The sequence below is a fragment of the Sinohyriopsis cumingii genome, chromosome 2 (genome assembly GCF_028554795.1).
Source record: "Sinohyriopsis cumingii isolate HCF-2022 chromosome 2, ASM2855479v2, whole genome shotgun sequence".
NCBI classification, from domain to species: Eukaryota; Metazoa; Mollusca; class Bivalvia; order Unionida; family Unionidae; genus Sinohyriopsis; species Sinohyriopsis cumingii.
Genome location: NC_142962.1, coordinates 52,162,396 through 52,183,836, shown reverse-complemented (window position 1 = coordinate 52,183,836; position 21,441 = coordinate 52,162,396). Strand labels below are relative to the sequence as shown.

At 34.7% G+C, this 21,441-nt stretch overlaps 1 protein-coding gene across 4 annotated transcripts in view; it reads right to left on the bottom strand.

The window, feature by feature from the left end:
• Positions 1–21,441, bottom strand: part of LOC149804849 (spectrin beta chain, non-erythrocytic 5-like) — a 338,094-nt gene that overhangs the window by 97,668 nt on the left and 218,985 nt on the right. For all 4 annotated transcript variants that reach the window (XR_016416849.1, XM_089945259.1, XM_089945279.1 and 1 more), the window contains exons 44-54: positions 17,220–17,402; positions 15,642–15,787; positions 14,688–14,802; positions 13,638–13,748; positions 12,259–12,425; positions 7,993–8,209; positions 5,353–5,502; positions 4,663–4,767; positions 4,103–4,197; positions 2,325–2,415; positions 511–666 (exon numbers count right to left, since the gene is read on the bottom strand). Coding sequence is in view for 3 of the 4 variants with exons in the window: in XM_089945259.1 (XP_089801385.1) it covers positions 511–666; positions 2,325–2,415; positions 4,103–4,197; positions 4,663–4,767; positions 5,353–5,502; positions 7,993–8,209; positions 12,259–12,425; positions 13,638–13,748; positions 14,688–14,802; positions 15,642–15,787; positions 17,220–17,402 (1,536 nt within the window). In the remaining variant the exon portion in view is untranslated. The remainder of the gene's footprint in view (positions 1–510; positions 667–2,324; positions 2,416–4,102; positions 4,198–4,662; positions 4,768–5,352; positions 5,503–7,992; positions 8,210–12,258; positions 12,426–13,637; positions 13,749–14,687; positions 14,803–15,641; positions 15,788–17,219; positions 17,403–21,441) is intronic.

Here is a 21,441-nt window from a genome sequence, read left to right as displayed (position 1 = left end):
TGTCAAGCCAGGCCTTACTAAGCATTGGCAAAATCTAAATCTTGGCTGTTGACAACATTTTAGTCTTACATCTAATCTCGTCTGGGAAGACTAACATGAATGGATAAAATGAGTGCTCAAACCATGGTGAATTTATCTTTTCAAACAGGTCAGAAAATGTGGGATACTGTAAATGTAAGACATTGTTTGCATTAGGTGGTTAGAAGTCCATGCATGTCACTTAATGAACAGCAAGTTTCTGGCATAATGAAGATTCCATTACGAGTTATCATACAATGGTATCTACATAACGGTATAAATCACAAAATATTTTGTTGGATCTTATAGTTTCCTCAGGTTCATCCCTCATTAAATACTGTCATGATTATGAAAAATGTCTTGGGTTTGTATTGAAATTGCATATAACTGGTATAAAAAGATCCAATTGCAAACATCACAGACCTTTCTTTTCTAACTTTCTACACAGCAATGTGAATTTTGGGAAAGTTTAAAATAGTATCCTGTTCTTACCTCCTTGATCTTGTTGATTCTGTCGGTGTTGGCCATGATTTCAGCCTCGAAGGCTTGGTGTTTCTGTAATTTCTTAATCTTCTCATACAGATCCTTCACATTGCGGAAGTCATCCTCGTAAGCAACCTTCAGCTTAACATCTATCCAACTCTCAGCCTAAAATAATATAAACATGGAGTCAAACTCTGTTCAAAATTTCTTACTTGATGACGCATTATTTAACATGAAAAAAATGAATATTCAAAATTGTCAGATACACAGTCCAGTTTTTAATGAGTTTGATTAAAACGTTTCGACTGATGATGTAGTTTTTATGTTAAAGAAATAAATAAATACATGTCCAATGAAAGACACTGTATGATTCTAAGTTATACTGTAGGTTCTCATGACTTTGCAAAGCCAGATACCTTTGTGACACATGGAGTAGGAGAGATATCCTATTGTAATTTAGTAGACAATTCAACATGAACACAGGCTTCCAAACCATTCTGGTCCTCCAATTAGATCCAGTTAACATACACAGCATCACTATCTTAAAAAAAAAAGGTGCAAAATTTACCAAACAGTGAGATAAACACTTTCAGTCACTTGTTATGTATTCCAGATTCCCTCTAATTGAATGCATACAAATATTCATGGATACCTAATAACAGTATACCTGTACATAATCAAATATTTGAGGGAAGTTCCAAATTGTATCGGTGCAATGTTTATCATTGCCAGTTTGTGAAAGGTTCTATTTATGGAATGCAAAAAGACTGTGCGCATTTTAGCCAAGAAATATAAGAACAAAAATAGACATTGCAGCTTTTAGATAAAACATAAATACTTTCACAATATTTAACTTTGACCCACAATTCAAAATAGTTAATTGTTCACATATAAAAACAGTTCACTGTTCACAGATAAAAATAGTTCACTGTTCACATATACAAATAGTTCAATGCTCACATATCAAAACAGATCACTGTTCATATAAATATAGATTTAATTTTCACATATAATAATAATTCACTAATCAGTGTGTTTGTGTATTTTTGGATTTTTAACCATTTTTTAACAATTTGAATCATATTGCTATCATGTCTGCAGTGTGGCAGTTTAAGTGATGTCTAGCACTGGGGCATCATGTTGCAGACATGTAGCATCATGTCCCACCCAGTCACATTATTCTGACACCAGCTGACCAGTCCTAACACTAACCTCTTAATACTGAATATCAAGCAAGGCAGCTGCTTGTAAAAATTTTCTGAGGCAGACACAATAGTCACTTAGGCCACTGGAGTGGCCATTTCACTATTCATGTATCAAAATAGCTCACTATTCAAATATCAAAATAGTTCACAACCTTTAAATACATTTTAAAAAATACTGTGAATACATTTATTTTTAAGGGTATAAATTTTCATGGCTTTTTATTTATAAATGATATATTTGACAGTTCTAAAATTCATGGCTCAGGGAGGGGATCCCTTTGTTTCCACTGAAGGTCCACTTTTCAACAACTCTTGATATTCTTTATTTTGGCAAACCATGAAATCCACACCCTATGGCAAAATGGTGAATTTACTATGATCTTGAAGACTGGTGTTCTTGCTTCATTGTAAAACAAAATTTAAAATTTATTACTGTTGTTCAGAAAAAAATTCTGTATAAGATTACAAATGTCTTTAATTGTGCATTTTCACATTACTTGTGTTTACTTACAAACAAAGCAAAGATCCAACCATATCTTTGACACCATTGAAGGAAATCTCATACTTTTATGAGACACAATTTAGATGGTAATGAAATGTGATTTGAATGCCATATACCTCAATCCTGTCTCTGTTGAAGTGGGCATACAACAAGGAGTCACTGAGGTTTTGACGTCTAATAGCACTCTGCTCCTGCACCTGGCTTCGCCTGTAACAATCAGTATTAGAAAAATCATGTATTTCCCAATATTTTTGCAACATCCCAGGAAGGATCCAGCAAAAGTAGTAGTTCATTAAAAAAAAATATCATGTGCATACAATTTAATAAAACTTGAACCCATTTTATACTCTAAGCCTAGACAAGCATTTGTGTAGAACTGGATTTTTTTTCAGTCTGTGGTGTATCAGCATGATAGACTGCTGTGACCTCAGTCATTAGTCAATCTGGCTTTACAGCAGAAGTTTCTTAAATAATTTTTCAAAATTTGTCTACAAAGTCATACCTTTTCATTCAAGTTTTCAGATGTAAAAAATTCAGTGCAGAAAATTAAAAAACTTACTTTAATTTTCCAAACTTTTCTGTAATCTGAAATATTGATTTTACCTCCCATATAAGAATATGAGATGTGAACACATTTGAATCACTGAAGATGGTGAGAGAAAAAAACAAAAATTTATCAGGAATGATGAAGGTTATTACAATTTTATTATATTTACTTGTATGAAAATTGGAGAGCAAGCAAATAAATCCTTAATGGAAAGTTGATAAAGCTGTTCATTTTTATTTCAGGAATTTTTTTCTATAATAAATTCTAATGCAAAAATACTAGAGTTTTGTTAGGTTTATTTTGGTCCATTTCTAGAATAAAGCAAAAAATTTCATGACATTATCCACACATGTTCTTTCACTGGCTCAAAAATTACATCTGAATACTGAAGAACAGATGCTGATTTATGTTGCCCTTTGTAATAACTTTAACCTTGAGGCAGAGATATCTGACGTAATGTCTAGTCATGATACCTAACTTTTTAAAGTTTCATTAAAATATCTTCAAACCTAAAACTCCGGACAAGGATATTAGTATGATTTAATTTTTCATTTGCTGTGACCCTGACCTTAAGAGTGGGAGCATGGCTAGGTATGTGGCACATCAACTAGTCATCATAAAAATCTGAGCAATGTTTCAATACAACATCTTCAGTGGTTCAAAAGAATCACTCCAGAAATTGATACAATTTACAGAATTAGATTTTCCCCACTGTAACCTTGCCAATGAGACAAGTGGTTGACTATAGTATATGATACACCATCTAGCCACACTCAGAAAAAGTTTAATGAAAATCTCTCCAACCATTACAATGTTATGGAAATATACACATGTATGGCTAATACAAAATATGCCCTGCTTAAGACAGGGATATTAAAATGAAAGAAATGACTGCTGAAATTAGGAGACTGCTTGTATATAAATTGGTAACTTCTGAATTAGGTCCTTTATTACAAAATAGGAGATTTTTCCACACAACATGTCAGCCTATGCCATAATGATAAGACTGAAATGCAAAATTCCACATCAAGCAGCGGTCATAAATTTTTGACTGAAGACAGTGAAAATCCAACCTGAGATAGGCATTCCTAATGTAAACACTCGCAGTAATACAGCTTGAATTCATCAAATACATGAAAATTTATCGACCAGAAATAATAAATTGAAATGAAATGTTCTTAGACAAACAGAGGCTATAACTCGAAGCAATTTTGCCAGAAAGCACTTAAAATCAAACCTGACAGGTCTGTGCAGTTGCAGTTGGACTGGACTTTATAAATGAGATACACGGTAACAGACAGACCTGTGTGTAACTTTATAAATGACTATATACGGTAACAGACAGACCTGTGTGTAACTTCATTCAGGATTTGCTGGATCTTTGGGGCATCAAAATGTTTGTCCTTAACCAGCTGAATTCCATCTTCTTTGAGTGCCTCAAGCTGAAACAAAGAGAGAACAAAGACTGATATTGCAGTGTATAAATCATACATGTGTCTTTGTCGTATGCTATTTTATGGACAAGTTTCCAGTAGATATCCTGGTGATTATATTATTTTCTAGGGTAATGTTCCATGCTGGGTACATACATAAATATGCAATAAATTGTATTCAGGGATCCTCACACATATATTACTTCTAAAGAAAAGATGCATAGTGTTCTCACTTCTTAAGAACTTCATGTGTTGCACATCAGGGAATATTAAATTCTGCATGAGAACTCCACGGCTGTATTGAACAACAGCAATAATGCACACTAATAGAGAAAAAGGCTACTGAACGGCCTGTCTTATTTTGGTATTTTAAATATGATAAACTCAATCACAGATTATGGATTTTAAAAAAAGTATTGTAAAATAAGTCTCTCCAAGTCCTCTAATCCAAGACCCCCAAAAATTATTTCTCACCTTTTCCTCTTGAACAGCTAGGAGTTTTTCAAAAGCCTCATGTTTTCTGGACAGGGACTCCACTTGTTCAACTGAGGTCCCAAAGTCAGTACTGCTCAAATAGGCCTGGAAAAAAAAAATTGAAACAAAACTGATGTCCATTATAATCTGATTGTTGTTGTTATTGTAGGGTTTAATGACATTTTTCAGCACACAATAGGCTATACATGGCAGCCAGTATTAATGGCGGAGGAAGAACCTGGGAAAACCCCCCGGAAAGAACCACCGACCTACGAGAAGCTACTAGCAAGCTTTCTCACATACCCATGTTGGCTGCATTACAATCTGAACCATTGCATATGAGTAGAGGTTGATGATAAATGACACTGTATATACTTTTTTTGTTGACTTGGGAATTTACTGACCAGTGAGTCTCAAAGACCTTGAACTTTGGTCAAGATCTCCAGTCATTAAATAAACTTATACTGTGTAGAAAACATTATTTTCTTATCAGACTTACCATGATCTTCTTGACTGACTTTTATATCCGAAACTCTGTGGGGCTCTTTCCAAGTCATCCACAAAGTCTGGTCAAGCAGCTTACTTTAAAATAATAGTTACTGCAGAAAACTTCTTTTTTCTTTGAGTTATTCTGCATCAGTAATATAAAATCAAAATTCAGTATTTACACGAAATGCTACATTCACATACCTCCTGTGAGGCACTGGTCGTGTTGAGCTGTTGGGCATCACGCAGGAAAACATGGAGGTCATACAATTGGTCATGGTACTGCTTCTTGTTTGCCCATATATCCTTCAGGCGGTCCCTCACTTGTCTCACCTGCTTCACCTTGTCTAAGATCTACAAACATATATTACAAGGATAAATATATTTTTAAAAAATAAAATTTTGCAGATGTGAGGCAAATCAATTTTAGAAAAATTTTAATAATGTTTTGAGCGACAGTAAAACTTTGATAACTCTAATATCAACAAGGTCCTTCTCAAAACAGGAATCACTTTGAAATCCAAGTTTTCTTTTTTCATTCAATCTAACATAACACCTCAGTAGTTAGAATAAGTTAAAAGATTTCACTGTTCTCTCTGGATAGTTCAATTGTAGGGCATATAGTGTAGAATGTAAAGGCTGAAATGTTAATCAGATAAAGAATCTGCAAAGTATAGGAAGCAGGTTACCCTGACCTACTTTTGGTCAAACTGACCCATAATTTGGTACTGCAATGTACAGCTTATTGAAGATAAAACATTGACTGTTGTATATGAAATGCCATCAAATTGAGAAACATATGAATAATACGGTTCGTTCTAAAGGTCAAAGAGCACTGATGAATAAAATTAAGACAACCATTGTCTACTGACCATGACCTTGAGCTACACAGTATACCAAATTTCATCCATTTATTTGACACAGATCAACAGAAGGGAAAATGTTACAGAGAATTAAAATATTGATCAGTAACCTTGACCCTGAAGTTAAGAACCCTGATGTGGTATACAAAACTGTTTTCTGCTACAAGAGACAAGTACACCAATGTGGTATGCAACACATCTGCTAATAATAATGCATAAATGTACCAAGCTTTGCCCCCTAATGTCAGGCTCTAACACAAGTACACTGCACAATGTGGATCCAACCAAGTGTTTAATAGGGGCCCCAGGTAGCCATTTGGTCTAAGACACTCACCTTTATAGACCATTCATACATCTCAATTCTGTCTGTGTGAGTCTGAGTCTCAGCCTGACCAATAATTGTATGTGAGAAAGCTTGCCAGAAGCTTCCTATGGGTTGGTGGTTCTTCATGGGTTCCTACTCCACCAAATATACTGGCTGCCATGTATAGCCCCATCATGTGCTGATAAATGGCATGTACCCCCCACAAAACCCAACCCAACCCAGCATTTAATAATCATCTATGTTGACATTAGTTGTGTATGGCTGACACTGAAAATTATTGCTCAACTGATCTTAATGACATGCAACTTTGATCAAGGTCATATAGTCTTCAAATAAACTTACTGTACATATAAGATTATAATTTTCTTATCAGACTTACCATGAATGTGACCTGACCTTTAGATCCCAGAATCTATAGGTTTCTTTATGACCCTAAGTGCAAGCATCCCCCAAAGTTTGGTTAAGGGACATGCTCAAGCAAAGCTAAAAAAATCCTGCAAAACCCATTTTTATTTAGCCACAATTACCCTGACCTTTGACCCTAAATTGATTAGCCTCTTCCCTAAATGAAGTCAAGAGCATCCACAAAGTTTAGCCTTAGTCCATGACACAGAACTAATGTGATGTGTAAAAACTTTTTTTTTCTTCTTTCAGTCAATGACCTTGACATCTGATTTTTAAAAAAATCAAATTTCTACTAGACATCAAGTGCAAGCTATCCAAATGGTCTGGGCTGACAAAGAACTAGTGTTGTGTCAAATCCATTTATCTCCTTTCAGTCAATGTCACTTTGATCACCTACCTTTTGACCCCCAAATTAATAAGGTTCTTCTTTATTCCAAGTGAAAACTGCAGTTTAATGCCATTTTTAGCACAAAATAGGCTATACATGGTGGCCAGTATATCTGATAGAGGAAGAGCCTGGAAAGACCTCTGAAGTTCAGCAACCCAGAGAGAGCTACTGGCAACCTTAGTGATAAAGCTGAAGCATACAAATAGGTCACAGTGTGACACTAGTGGCACTGTAACTTTTCATTAGATGCCCCTACATACCAGTTTTATCACACATATTCGTCAGGGATAATTACTCAAATACCTGACATCACTGAAAATCAAAACAAAATGTTCGGGCCAAAAGCTCTTCAGGTTTTGATATGCATGCATATTGCTCATGGAGTGAAATTACAAACAAAAAAAATCATGTCATAAAATGCTTTTATAAAATAATTTTTGTTTTTGTGGGTTAAATGGCATTTTTTAGCATATGATAGTCTATATATGGCGGTCAGTATAACTGTGAAGGAAGAACACGGGAAAACCCTGATAAGAACCAAAAACCTAAGGGAGTTACTGGCAAGCTTTCTCACATACCCACACTGGCCTAGCTCAAGACTGGAACCCATGTGGACAGAGATGAGATGGCACCAATCGGTCAAGATGAGTGTTTAAGACCACTCAGCCACTCAGGGTAACCATTTCAACCTAAACTGCAGCCCTTTACTTCATCTGTTCTTTATAACTTTCATTCCTTCCATTGGTATAATTTTTTTGTTTGTTCCCAATCATAGATTTTAACACAGTTTCTACTCTATTATAATAATAATAAATGTAATCTTTTGTCATATTCATACTCCTGAATCTGCTGTTACAACCTACCTCATCCTGTGCATAATGACCATTTTGTACCATGGTCTCTCCCGTCCTAATCTCAGCCTCAAAAGTGTCCTCACGAGCCTCAATTTCTGCTCGGAGCTGTTCATGTCGGTTGTTTAGCAGATCCACACTGTGAACATCTCGCACCTGTACCTCCACCTGCATCTCCTTCTCAGTTTCACTGGCCCAGCTAAGGAGGTCGCGGACATCTGCTGAAAACCTGTTGAGAAATCAGAACATAATAAGGTAGACATAATCAGCACAAATATTATTGACAAGTTGGGCCCACGAAAGCAAATCAATAGCAAATATATTTTTATTCATGCTGGTTACATGTTTTGTAGTAGATTTTAAATTATATGAATACAAGAAAATTCTAACTTGTAACCTCTAAACTTCAGACAAAATCATGCAGAGTTGGTTTCCAAATTAAAGAAAATATGGAGAATATGCAAGTACAGGTTTTTATCAAAGCTGATATTTCTTATGCCCCCATGTAGCAATGGCACTACAGATTTAATAAGGCCATATTCAATGCAAGGATGTTCAATTCTATAATAAGCTCATAAATCTCAAGTGGATCCGATAATATCATTCCAAATGAGAACAAAAGAAAATGTCAACTGCGTACTTCACAAAAGACAACACGAAGGTACAAAGTTACACTGATGCAAATTATCAGGGAAGGTCTGAATGGTCAACATTACATGTTACAAAAGTGCAACACTTTTTCTACTTGGATTAAGACTGAACGGTAGTTGATGTTGCTCTGAAAAACTATAAATCCATATGGTCTGAAACTGTCTAAAAGAGTTCCTTTTCATACAGGCTTTGACAATTCCACACCATCTTACCTCCATCAGTGTGGACTGTATGCATTCAACACAACCTGAAAAGGTTGAGGCATTCATACAGTTTCAACTGCATACATTTTGTCAAGTAGTTTTCCTGCAGGATTGAACAGGCTCCAGCACAAACTTCCTGGCATGTACCAATTCAGTAATTTGTCCATAACATTACGTTTTGAGCCTCAGGTGGTGAAGTGGCCTAAAGCACTTGCCTTTACATATCACTGTCATCTCACCCCTGTTCATATGGGTCTGAGTCTCAGGATCAGCCACTGTAGGTATGTGAGAAAGTTTGCCAGTAACTTCCTTTGGGTCATTGATTCTTCCCAGGGTTTTCCTGGGTTCTTCCTCCACTAGATATACTGGCTGCCATGTCTTGTGATGAAAAATAGCATTAAAGGCAATATGATGTTTGCAAGTGTGATGTAGCTAACAGAACCACATGACAAATCAAAGGTGGTTGCCCGTGTAGAGTTACATCATTTTCTAACAACTACTAGCCAGTGCCACAAATTTATATTATGTGTGTTTTTTGTGTTTGTGTTTGTCAGATTTTAACATAGCTTTAACAATTTTGGTCACATTGCTATGATGTCTGCAGTGTGGCAGTTGATAGTTATATCTAGCACTGTGGCATCATGCTGCAGATATGTCGTATCATGTCAAACACAATTGAATTATCCTGACACCAGTTCTAACAACACTAACGTCTTAATGTTGAGTGCCAAGCAAGGCAATTGCTAATACAATTTTTTTATCAGTCATTGGTATGACTCAGCTGGGGTTGAACCTATAATCTCTCACATCTGAGGTGGATGTTCTTACCACTACAGCCACTGGAGGAGTCAAACTTACATTATGCGTACCTTGACTGTTCATGAATAAACTGAAGAAATGCCATTCATTCCAATGTGAGGAAGATGTGAAATCAATGAAACTCATAAAAAATGGAACACGCTTTAGCCATCTTGCAGTCCATCTAAATGTTATTACACTTTTAGATGTTGTAGCATATATCATTCATGGTGCCATTTGAAAATAAAGTGTCACATGAACCAATACTGTGAGTATAACCATACAAAATAAAGCAGTTTGTACATATCTGGGGCACATTTACTCAAACTAAGTGCAGTCTTTGCATATATTTGGAGCGTAAATCCTCAAAACCAGTGCGTACTCTGCATGATTTCTGGAGTATGAAAGTTCAAAAACAGTGCAGACTGCGTATGATATTTGGAGTATAAAAGCTCAAAATGAGTACATACTCTGAATAATGAAATGTGGAGTATAAAAGCTCAAAAATGAGTGCACATACTGTATATGAAATGTGGAGTATAAAAACTCTAAATGAGTGCATACTCTGCATATGAAATGTGGAGCATAAAAGCTCAAAAATGAGTGCATACTCTGCATATGATATTTGGAGTATAAAAGCTCAAAATGAGTATATACTCTGCACATGAAATGTGGAGCATAAAAGCTCAAAAATGAGTGCATACTCTGCATATGATATTTGGAATATAAAAACTCAAAATGAGTGCATACTCAGCATATGATATTTGGAGTATAAAAGCTCAAAATGAGTGCATACTCTGCATATGAAATGTGGAGCATAAAAGTTCAAAAATGAGTGCATACTCTGCATATGATATTTGGAGCATAAAAGCTCAAAATGAGTACATACTCTGCATATGAAATGTGGAGCATAAAAGCTCAAAAATGGGTGCACACTCTGCATATGATATTTGGAGTATAAAAGCTCAAAATGAGTGCATACTCAGCATATGATATTTGAAGTATAAAAGCTCAAAATGAGTGCATACTCTGCATATGAAATGTGGAGCATAAAAGCTCAAAAATGAGTGCATACTCTGCATATGGCATTTGCAGTATAAAAGCTCAAAATGAGTGCATACTCAGCATATGATATTTGAAGTATAAAAGCTTAAAATGAGTGCATACTCTGCATGATATTTGGAGTATAAAAGCTCAAAATGAGTGCATACTCTGCATGGTATGTGGAGCATAAAAGCTCAAAAATGAGTGCATACTCTGCATATGATATTTGGAGTATAAAAGCTCAAAATGAGTGCATACTCAGCATATGATATTTGAAGTATAAAAGCATAAAATGAGTGCATACTCTGCATGATATTTGGAGTATAAAAGCTCAAAATGAGTGCATACTCTGCATATGATATTTGGAGCATAAAAGCTCAAAATGAGTACATACTCTGCATATGAAATGTGGAGCATAAAAGCTCAAAAATGGGTGCACACTCTGCATATGATATTTGGAGTATAAAAGCTCAAAATGAGTGCATACTCAGCATATGATATTTGAAGTATAAAAGCTCAAAATGAGTGCATACTCTGCATATGAAATGTGGAGCATAAAAGCTCAAAAATGGGTGCACACTCTGCATATGATATTTGGAGTATAAAAGCTCAAAATGAGTGCATACTCAGCATATGATATTTGAAGTATAAAAGCTCAAAATGAGTGCATACTCTGCATATGAAATGTGGAGCATAAAAGCTCAAAAATGAGTGCATACTCTGCATAAGGCATTTGCAGTATAAAAGCTCAAAATGAGTGCATACTCAGCATATGATATTTGAAGTATAAAAGCTTAAAATGAGTGCATACTCTGCATGATATTTGGAGTATAAAAGCTCAAAATGAGTGCATACTCTGCATGGTATGTGGAGCATAAAAGCTCAAAAATGAGTGCATACTCTGCATATGATATTTGGAGTATAAAAGCTCAAAATGAGTGCATACTCAGCATATGATATTTGAAGTATAAAAGCATAAAATGAGTGCATACTCTGCATGATATTTGGAGTATAAAAGCTCAAAATTAGTGCATACTCTGCATATGATATTTGGAGTATAAAAGCTCAAAATGAGTGCATACTCTGCATATGATATTTGAAGTAAAAAAGCTCAAAATGAGTGCGTACTCTGCATATGATATTTGAAGTATAAAAGCTCAAAATGAGTGCATACTTTGCAAATGAAATATGGAGTATAAAAGCTAAAATCAGTGCATACTCTGCATATGATATTGGTTGTACAAACCCTGAAAAAGAATGCACATGATATTTGAATTTAAACTTTCAAAATTAGTGCATACTCTGCATATGACAGTTTGAATTTAAACTTTCAAATGAGTGAACACTCTACATAGTATATGTGAAATTTAAATCTTCTAAAAGAGTGCATGCTCAGCATATGATGTCTAGAGTATAAACACTCAAAACAAGTACATGCTTCACACATGAAAAGAAGTATGTTGTTATGTTGTCATGAGATACTGGAATTTTACTAGTACATACAATTAAAACAGTGCAGCATTGTAAATGTCAAATAATCAAACTCGCAATGAAAGAAATTTTTAAGGGGAGACAATTCTACCTGTGCAGGTCAGCTGCAGCCACGAGCTCATCTTTCCTCTGTGCTGCACGTTCCTGTAGAATTCCCCAATTCTCCTCAACTGTTGCCTGTAGAGTTCTTATCTGATCTGCATTCTCCCCTGGATATGTCTGCTGCAGACGGGCTGAGTCTTCAACCAGCACCTGGATCTGGGTTTTAAAACAGGTGGATGTAAAACTCTGCCTTAATTTTAAAAGTTGCTTTTTTCAAATTAGCATCCCAAACAGGTGGAAAAAATATCACAGGGAAGTATTACAAAATTACAACTTGACTCCACTGTTGGATGACATGGGTTGAATTTCAGCCAAACAAACTACATCACATTAGGTACATTGTCACAGGATTCCTAGAAATTTTGGACACTGTTCATTCAAAACAAAAAACTTTGATATTATTTCATTTTTTTATTTAAAAAACCCAGAAAACATCATTTCATGTCAGTATTTTCAACTTTTAATACCCATGTATAACATATGAACAAGATATATTCATGAAGGTAAGCCCATTTTATTTATCAGCTCACCTGGCAGTACAGAAAATTATTCTGCAACACATTTATCACTGAATAGAAAGAGTACACTTTTATGAATCCATGGTCAATATTCCTATTTTTTCCTTTCATAATCGGAAACTTTCAAAATATTTATTACATATAAATTCTGTTTCCACAGTAAAAGTACATCATTGTATAGAAGTTTTACTTCTGTAACAAAGTTCCTGACTAGTTTGAATTTTTTTCTGTATGAATACTTTATCTAAAATATTTTATGAATTTGCAGAACTGTACACATGTTGTTCTTCTATTTATCTCTATATATGCATCACTTTCTAGATATTACTAATCATATAAGGTAGAAAATATACCTGTGTATATTACTAATCATACAAGTTAGAAAATACACCTGTGGATATTACTAATCGTACAAGTTAGAAAATATACCTGTGGATATTGCTAATTGTACAAGTTAGAAAATATACCTCTGTATATTACTAATTGTACAAGTTAGAAAATATACCTGTGTATATTACTAATCGTAAAAGTTTGAAAATACACCTGTGGATATTACTAATAGTACAAGTTAGATAATGTACCTGTGGATATTACTAATCACATTCATTTGAATACATGCCTTATGGATATTAATAATCATATATGCTAGAAACGATACCTGTTGATATTGCTAAGCATGTAAGCTAGAAAATAAACCTGTGGATAACAATAATCATACAAGTTAGAAAATATAACTCTAGATATTAGAGATGATATCAGTTTGAAAATATACCTGTGGATGTTAATATAACTGTATAAGTTACAAAATATACCTGTGTATATTAATAATTGCAAAAGTTACAAAATATACCTGTGCTTCAAGGGCAATGAGTTCATTCTCAAATCCTTCATGCTTCTTTAGGTAGCTCTGTGTGGCATTGATATCTCTGCCAAGGTCATCAGGGACACTCTGATATTTCTCCTGTAACAAAGTCATAGAGCCTTTAGCATAAACTTACCAATGTTATCAAATACATAAAATAAGTTGAGTAATATTGCAGTGAATGTTCTAACGTATTATTCAACACGTTTCATAAATTTCATGGATGTTTTCAGAACTTGCAATCAATATAACCATTGAAAACACTTGAGCTAAATTTTCAGTACTGGAGTGTAAGAAAGAGGAATTTGAGCTCACTGCATGTACATAATATTTATTTTTAAATATTATACAAACTAGATACACATCCATGTGACATGGATTCCCCTGCCAGACTAATATAATGAAAGAGCTAAGTGTTAATTAAAACAGGGGCCATGACTCTGCTAAAATGTGACAGAAAATGGTGACAATTAAACTTAACCTACATCTTGTAAGGTAAAGCCTCACACAAATTCGGTTTCAATCCAATATGTCCCCCAAAATAATCATTATGCAGAAATGAAATTTGTGATGGTCTTGATAGAACATAGTGTAACATGATGTGACAGCTTGACATGGGTTACATGACATGACAAATGGGCATGGGTAATATGATATGACAGATGAACATGACTTAACAGGACAGATGGACTCATCTAACATGACACAATATGATGTTACATGATGCAACAGAAGGTCATATGTAACCTGATGTGACATGGATATGGGTAATATGACGAATGAACATGATGTAACATGACATTGTTACAAGTGACATGACATGACATGACATGGAAATGGGTAACATGATACAAAAGATAGAAATGGGTAATATGTATGACAAATGGACATGATATGACATGACAGATGGACACAGGTAACATGACATGATAGATTGACATGATATAAGGCCATGGCATATAAATTAAAATAAAATTTCAAATTCTAGGCCTTTCAAGTCATAATGCTAAAGGAAACCTATGAGTTAGACAAACCTACCTGTATCCTTGTGAGGGCATCCTCTACATCGCGATTAAATCTGTGGATTTCTCCAGCTCCAAACAGTCGTTGATCTCTAGCTTCAATTTGCTCCAAAAGCTGATTCCAAACATCTCTTTATAGAAACACACAGAAGTAAATATAAATGTACAGAAGCAGTTTATGAAACAATTACCTAATCACCTCCATTTGTTATCAGAAATTCACTGATGAATATAACCAACCATAAAAATGATGCAATTAAGGCAGAGAAATTTTTTCAGAATTCACCAAGAAATAACTGCAACATTTGGACAATACAAAGAATATCAAGAGCAAGGAGTACAGTGTATTAAATACTAGGTAAATTATCTAATACCAAATCACAGATCTTACACACAAACAATATCATTGACAAAAGAAGAAGATTTGTTCAAGTCATGTTTTCAAGGTTTGTACAGCTCTAGAGAATTGTTTTCAAGGACCATTAAAGGGTTTTCAAGGACTTCCAAACATCTCAAGAAATATTCTTTCTTATGAACAATGAACTTTCTCCATGTTACTTTTTTACTGCATAAATAAGCACAAAATCTAATGAAAAACATGTAACTAACAAAGATGCAAACAAATGCATAGGAATCTACTGCATCTGACAACAAAGAGTGTCTTGTGTCCATTGATCCACCTAATTTTATCCCATTTTTTTAAAATTTATGTAATCAATCCTTCTAGAAAACATGTAAACAAGAAATTTCTGAATTTATAATATGATATATTTTGTTCTATTTTTTAAATTTTGTCTTCTCTTAAAATAAATTCATGGAGTTTTGCCCAAAAAATTAAGGACTTTTCAAGGTTAAAACCAACTTTTTGAAAATTTAAAGTACTTTGGAGGCAACTTCTAAAATCCAAGGATTTTCAAAGTTATATGAACCATGCATTTTACAAGTATGATCACAACAAATATTAGTATACCTCAACTGGTCTTGTTTGCCAGCAACCTCATCAGAGTATGGGCCCTTGTTGTCTGTGAACCATTTTGCCAGGGCTTCACAACGGTCAAACCTGCTGTATCCAGCTTCGACCTGTCTCTTAAACTCGTCAAACTTATTGCGAAGCAACTAAAAAGATGGAAATAGAGATATCTTCAGATACGCCTTTCAGAATTTAAGATCCTGATATTCAATAACATCAAACAAAATATGAATTCAACTTGTCTCATAAAAATCAGAATAGAAAATATCTAATATAATGACATTATTTCCTTTCTGTATTTAAGATGCAGACATGCATTAACATCATATAACATACAAACTGGCCAAAGGTGATTTAAAAAATTTCATACAATAATAATAATAATAATAATAATATTCTCCTCAAAGTCATCCAAGTGTATCCAAGAAGATATAATTTGGAAAGCTGAATGCTTGGAAGTAACAAGCAGAACTCTCAACAACTAAACATATGCCAACCCATAAATATACTCATCAGGGGTCCGAGACTGTGCCCATCTTTCAGAATCTATGTGTCCATCCTGAATGGATATGTTAGTCAAAAGAATCTTCTGTACAATCATGTGACATGGATATGTTTGTCAAAAGAATTTTCTGTACAATCATGTGACATGGATATGTTAGTCAAAAGAATCTTCTGTACAATCATGTGACATGGATATGTTAGTCAAAAGAATTTTCTGTACAATCATGTGACATGGATATGTTAGTCAAAAGAATATTCTGTACAATCATGTGACATGGATATGTTAGTCAAAAGAATCTTCTGTACAATCATGTGACATGGATATGTTAGTCAAAAGAATCTTCTGTACAATCATGTAACATGGATATGTTAGTCAAAAAAATCTTCTTTACAATCATGTTACATGTTCCTATTAATGTTCCAAAATGGATATGTTAGTCAAAGGAAGGATTCTTCTGTACAATCATATTACATGGATGTTTGTTAAAAGAAACTTCTGCACCATCACACTCCTATGAGCCTATGTTTACATGTACAAGGTCAGTAATAACTAAGGTCCAATGAGAATGATTGCTGTATCTATTTCTCCAATTCAAAAACATTGATTTCCTTCAACATTTTTTGTCAAAACGATAACCATTAAGATTTGATTTCCTCATGATGTTTGCTTCTTTTCTATTCATCTCTGCTGCATTTTGTCATCTATTTTCAGTCTAAACAACTGGTTTCCTTTTACTATTATTGAAAAATTATATGCACCAGTCTGTTACAATAGTGCTGACAAACATCTGCCTCAACCAATGATCACATAAAAAAACTGTTGAATATCTAATTAAATAAAATTATGATTTTCCAAAATTTCATCAAACATGATCCATAAAGTGGATTTTTCAGTAAATATTTCTAATAATTCACAAAATCCAGAATGGCTGATGTCTTTGTAACTGGTATCCAAATTAACTCTATAACTAATGTGACTCCGTTAAACTAATGATACAATTTAGAAAAAAGGAAAGGATCAAAGGAAACAATCTTAAAAATGTATTGCAAGTAAAAGCAGTTTGAAACACATACCAGCAAATGCTCGTAGTCCTGTCCATACTCCTCTGAACTTGCCGTCTGCATCTGTTCATTTATCCATTCCTCAAAGTCCTGACAATCCCGACAGTAGGTGTGGAAACGCTTGGATTGATCCAGGTTCTTTGTTCTCTCAGCTGCAAGTTTTTTCAATTTGTTCAACTGCTCTTGCAAATTGTCCTGTAGGTACAAAACAAAAGACTGATTATGATAGGAGAATCCATATATTTTGATTCAAATAGCACTTTCTTTCACACCAAATTAATACTATTTTTAGATTGTTTGGATTGTCTTGCCATTTCACAGAAATAGGTGTGAAAAATTGCCAAAGCACCCTCCATGTGAATAAGCTCCCTTTACTGGTGAACTAGTGGACATTTTTTCAAAATTTCTTAAATATACCAGTTTAACTGTAAAGTACTGTCAGAGACTAAACATCATGAAAATGAACAAAATGAAATCATATATTATACTCTAATGTAAACAAAATGTTTGCAAAAAATAAATAAACACAAAAAATATGCTTGTAGTAAAGGTTGTATCTGAACGAGTCCCACATTTTATAATTTCTTCATCAATACTTTAAACTGGAGAACTTATTTTAGAAAATTCAAGTTTACAATAAATGGGCATTCGGGGCCACAATTCTTATAAATAATAATGCGAAATGCTGAAATCAAACTCATTCAAGGTCTCAGTAATACTAAGGTACATAATATCTTTTGCCTTAGCAGTGAAATTATGCTGCAATAAACAAAGTTAGGAAGATAAGCAATCAAGGGCCATAACTCTTCTAAATGGTCATGTGTAACATTTTAAATTAAACTCCAGGTCTCATCAACATAAAATGCATGCTAGTTTTGATGAAATCTGTTCAACAAAGCCTAATAAAGTTATGCTGTGGAAACCAAAGTCAGTGGGACAGGCAATCAGGGGTCTTAACTCATTTAGTCCAAGTCTTATATGAAACCACATGGGAAATCTACTGAAATCAAAAGAAAATTGGTAAGATATCTTGCAGAAACAAAACTTTGGAAGACAAACAATCAGGGGACCATAATTCTTAAAAGTGAGACTAAACAAAGCCAGCCACATTGACTGCTAAAGTGCAAGTTATTAATGAACTCTGGACTAAGCATACAGCATAGAAGTGACTCATTGTGACCTTGACTTTTTAAACCCAAAATCAGTAGGTATCTTACGACTGCAAGCCATCCACATAAAATGGTGGAAGTAAAAGACATGGAACTTGATGTATTTTGCAGAAACCTTTTTTCTTCTTTCCATCTTGGTGACTTCGACCTTTGACCTGTTGACCATAAAATGACAGGTACCTTTCTTGTTTTAAATGCATACCATTTCAAAAGTGTAGTCATTGTTTGTGGTATTGTTATTATGTGGAAACTGTTTTCTTTTGGAGTATCTCTAACCTTGATTCTGAACCATTTAATGGCAAAAACATCAAGTGTCCTTATTTCAAATGCATGCCAAAAACAACTTTAGTCAAAATAAAAGTTTTGCTAAAATTGTCTTTTTTTCTTTCACCCCTATAACCTTTTTCGTCAAGTTTGGTTAAAATAGCTGATGAGATACTGTACAGAAAATATTTTCCTTCTTTGAGCCACCGTTACTTTAAACCCCCAAAATAAATACACTTCTTATGTCAAATGGAAGCAATTTACACAAGTCAAATATTGTGTCCAAACAGTTTTCCATCTTCAGTGCCCATGACCTTGAACTTCCTTCTTGCAGTCTTCAAGACCTTGAGCTTCAAACTTTTGAGACTCATATAACAGGTTTATTCCTTGTCCCAGATGCAAGCTACTTATGAAGTATGGCAGTAGCTGATATGGAGAAATGTAATTGGAACAACTGGACAGGCATATGAATAGACAGACACAGAAAGTTGGACCTCATCATAACAAGAAATGATATGCTTTAGGGTTGGCATATCAAAAGGGAAACATGTTGACGGAACACTAATGACCCTTGACAGTGACTTAATGCAAAAACAAATGGATAGGTGCTTGTATGGACAGGCAAGGATATTATTATATGCCTCATCGACATTTATGGAAGTGGATTAGAATGGTTAGTCTTATTGTTGTAGGTTCTCAGTATAGTAAAGTATCACAAACACCTGACTCTGTAATGATACAGACAATGTATTTTAAAATAGCTGCACTGATTCTAAGCAACATCTTACTTGTCACAGATATAGATTACAGTAAAACCTATCTTGAAAAACCACTGCTATGAAAGACAACCTGTTATGAGAGCAGATCCTCAAAGTATAGATTGGTTGATTATATACTATTATGACCTGTAATGTGAGATCACCTGCCTTGAGAGGTCATAATGTTTTGGCAGAAGGGGTGGTCTTTCAAGACAGGTTCTACTGTAACATATTTTTTGAGAAGAAGGTATAAATCACATCTGGATTACAAACAGCATTGCACACACTGTCACATCACATCCTTTCATATTTAGTGTCCATCTGAACAGCACAGACTGACCTGCCAGTGCATTGTGCAATTGCAGATCTGGGTCAAAGCTATATGCAAGTGTAATAAGAGGTGCCATGAACAGGTCATATGCGAAAAAAATATGTATACATGTATCAAGCAAGGTCTGGAACAGAATGCAGATTATTATGTGGATGGAAAAGAAATAAAGGCACTCTGCAGGAATACACAAGTAATGCAGGCAACACTGGTAAAAAAAAAATGTACAAATTTTGTATTTACTATTAGATAATTAACAATTTTAATTTAATAATTTGTGTGACCACATTCTATTGCTAGGGAAAAAAATATCAGATTTAATGAGCAGTTGGCAATGGGAAATAATTATTTTGTAAATGATATTTTTTCAGTAATGAAGGGGAATAAGCTCTGCTTCCTCATATCTAACAGTCCAAAAAAGTTGCCAATTTCACTTTTCTATGTATCATATAGGCAAAGGGAAGAAACCTTTACCCATTACCTCAGCTAATACCACCAGTAGGTGGCTACCAGCTGTTTACCAGTTTAAGTTGAGTGATACATCAATGAAGATGTTTGCATTTATTGGATAGTGTGTGTGTGTGTGCTTTGGATTTTTAACATAGCTTTAACAATTTTCCAGTCATATCGCTACGATGTCTGCAGTGTGACAGATTATAGTGATGTCTAGCACTGGGGCATCATGCCGCAGACATGTAGCATGATGTACCACCCAGTCACATTATCCTGACACCAGGCCGACCAGTCCTAAGAGTAACCTCATAATGCTGAGCGCCAAGCGAGGCGGCTGTTAGTACCAATTCTAGAAGTCTTTGGTATGACTCAGCCGGGGATCGAACCCACAACCTCCCACATCCAAGGCAGATTCTCTAACCACTAGGCCACCAGAGCAGTCCATTTACAGGATGGTATGGCAGCTTTAAATCATAAGGTCATCAGATAAGTGTTCATGGAGAAACATAATTTACTACAAAAAAGTATTTTCTCTATTGAATATGTTTCATAATCACATTAATTTTAGAAGAAAAGGTAAGAAGATGAAAAAATGCATGAGCAGCCAATATGCCTCCACCATCCGTATCCTTCAATGGAAGATAATATAAATTCCCCATAATACAGGTAAACCGCAGGCTTCATATGACAGCAACACAGCCAGCAGTAATGACAGCACTCACATAAAGAGAAATTAGCTATTTACTGACATAAAAACTTGGAATAAATCCAGCGAATCCAATGTACGTGTTAAACCCACACCCATGATGCAGTTGTGCCAACCAAAATGGATCTGGTATTTGAGTCACAGCCACTAGACCCATCAGAATCTAATCCTGTCATTGCAATGATATATCTTAAAGATAAAAATTCAGAAAGGTTGACTACATGCCAACCAATAGCTTCAAACATATACTGGATCAAAATGTTGCATTCTGATATTGCACTCCAATCTCCTGGACGGAAATCCTTGGGAGATTTACTTAACATTGTGACACTTCTAAATAAACAAAGCTTGATAGGTGATATCCTCTTTTCCTGCTTTCCCATGCCTCTTTTCTACTTTCCCATGCCTCTTTCCTGCTTTCCCATGCCTCTTTCCTGCTTTCCCATGCCTCTTTTCCTGCTTTCCCATGCCTCTTTCCTGCTTTCCCATGCCTCTTTCCTACTTTCCCATGCCTCTTCTCCTTGCATTTTAAGTGATGTTAAAGACTCTGGACAGT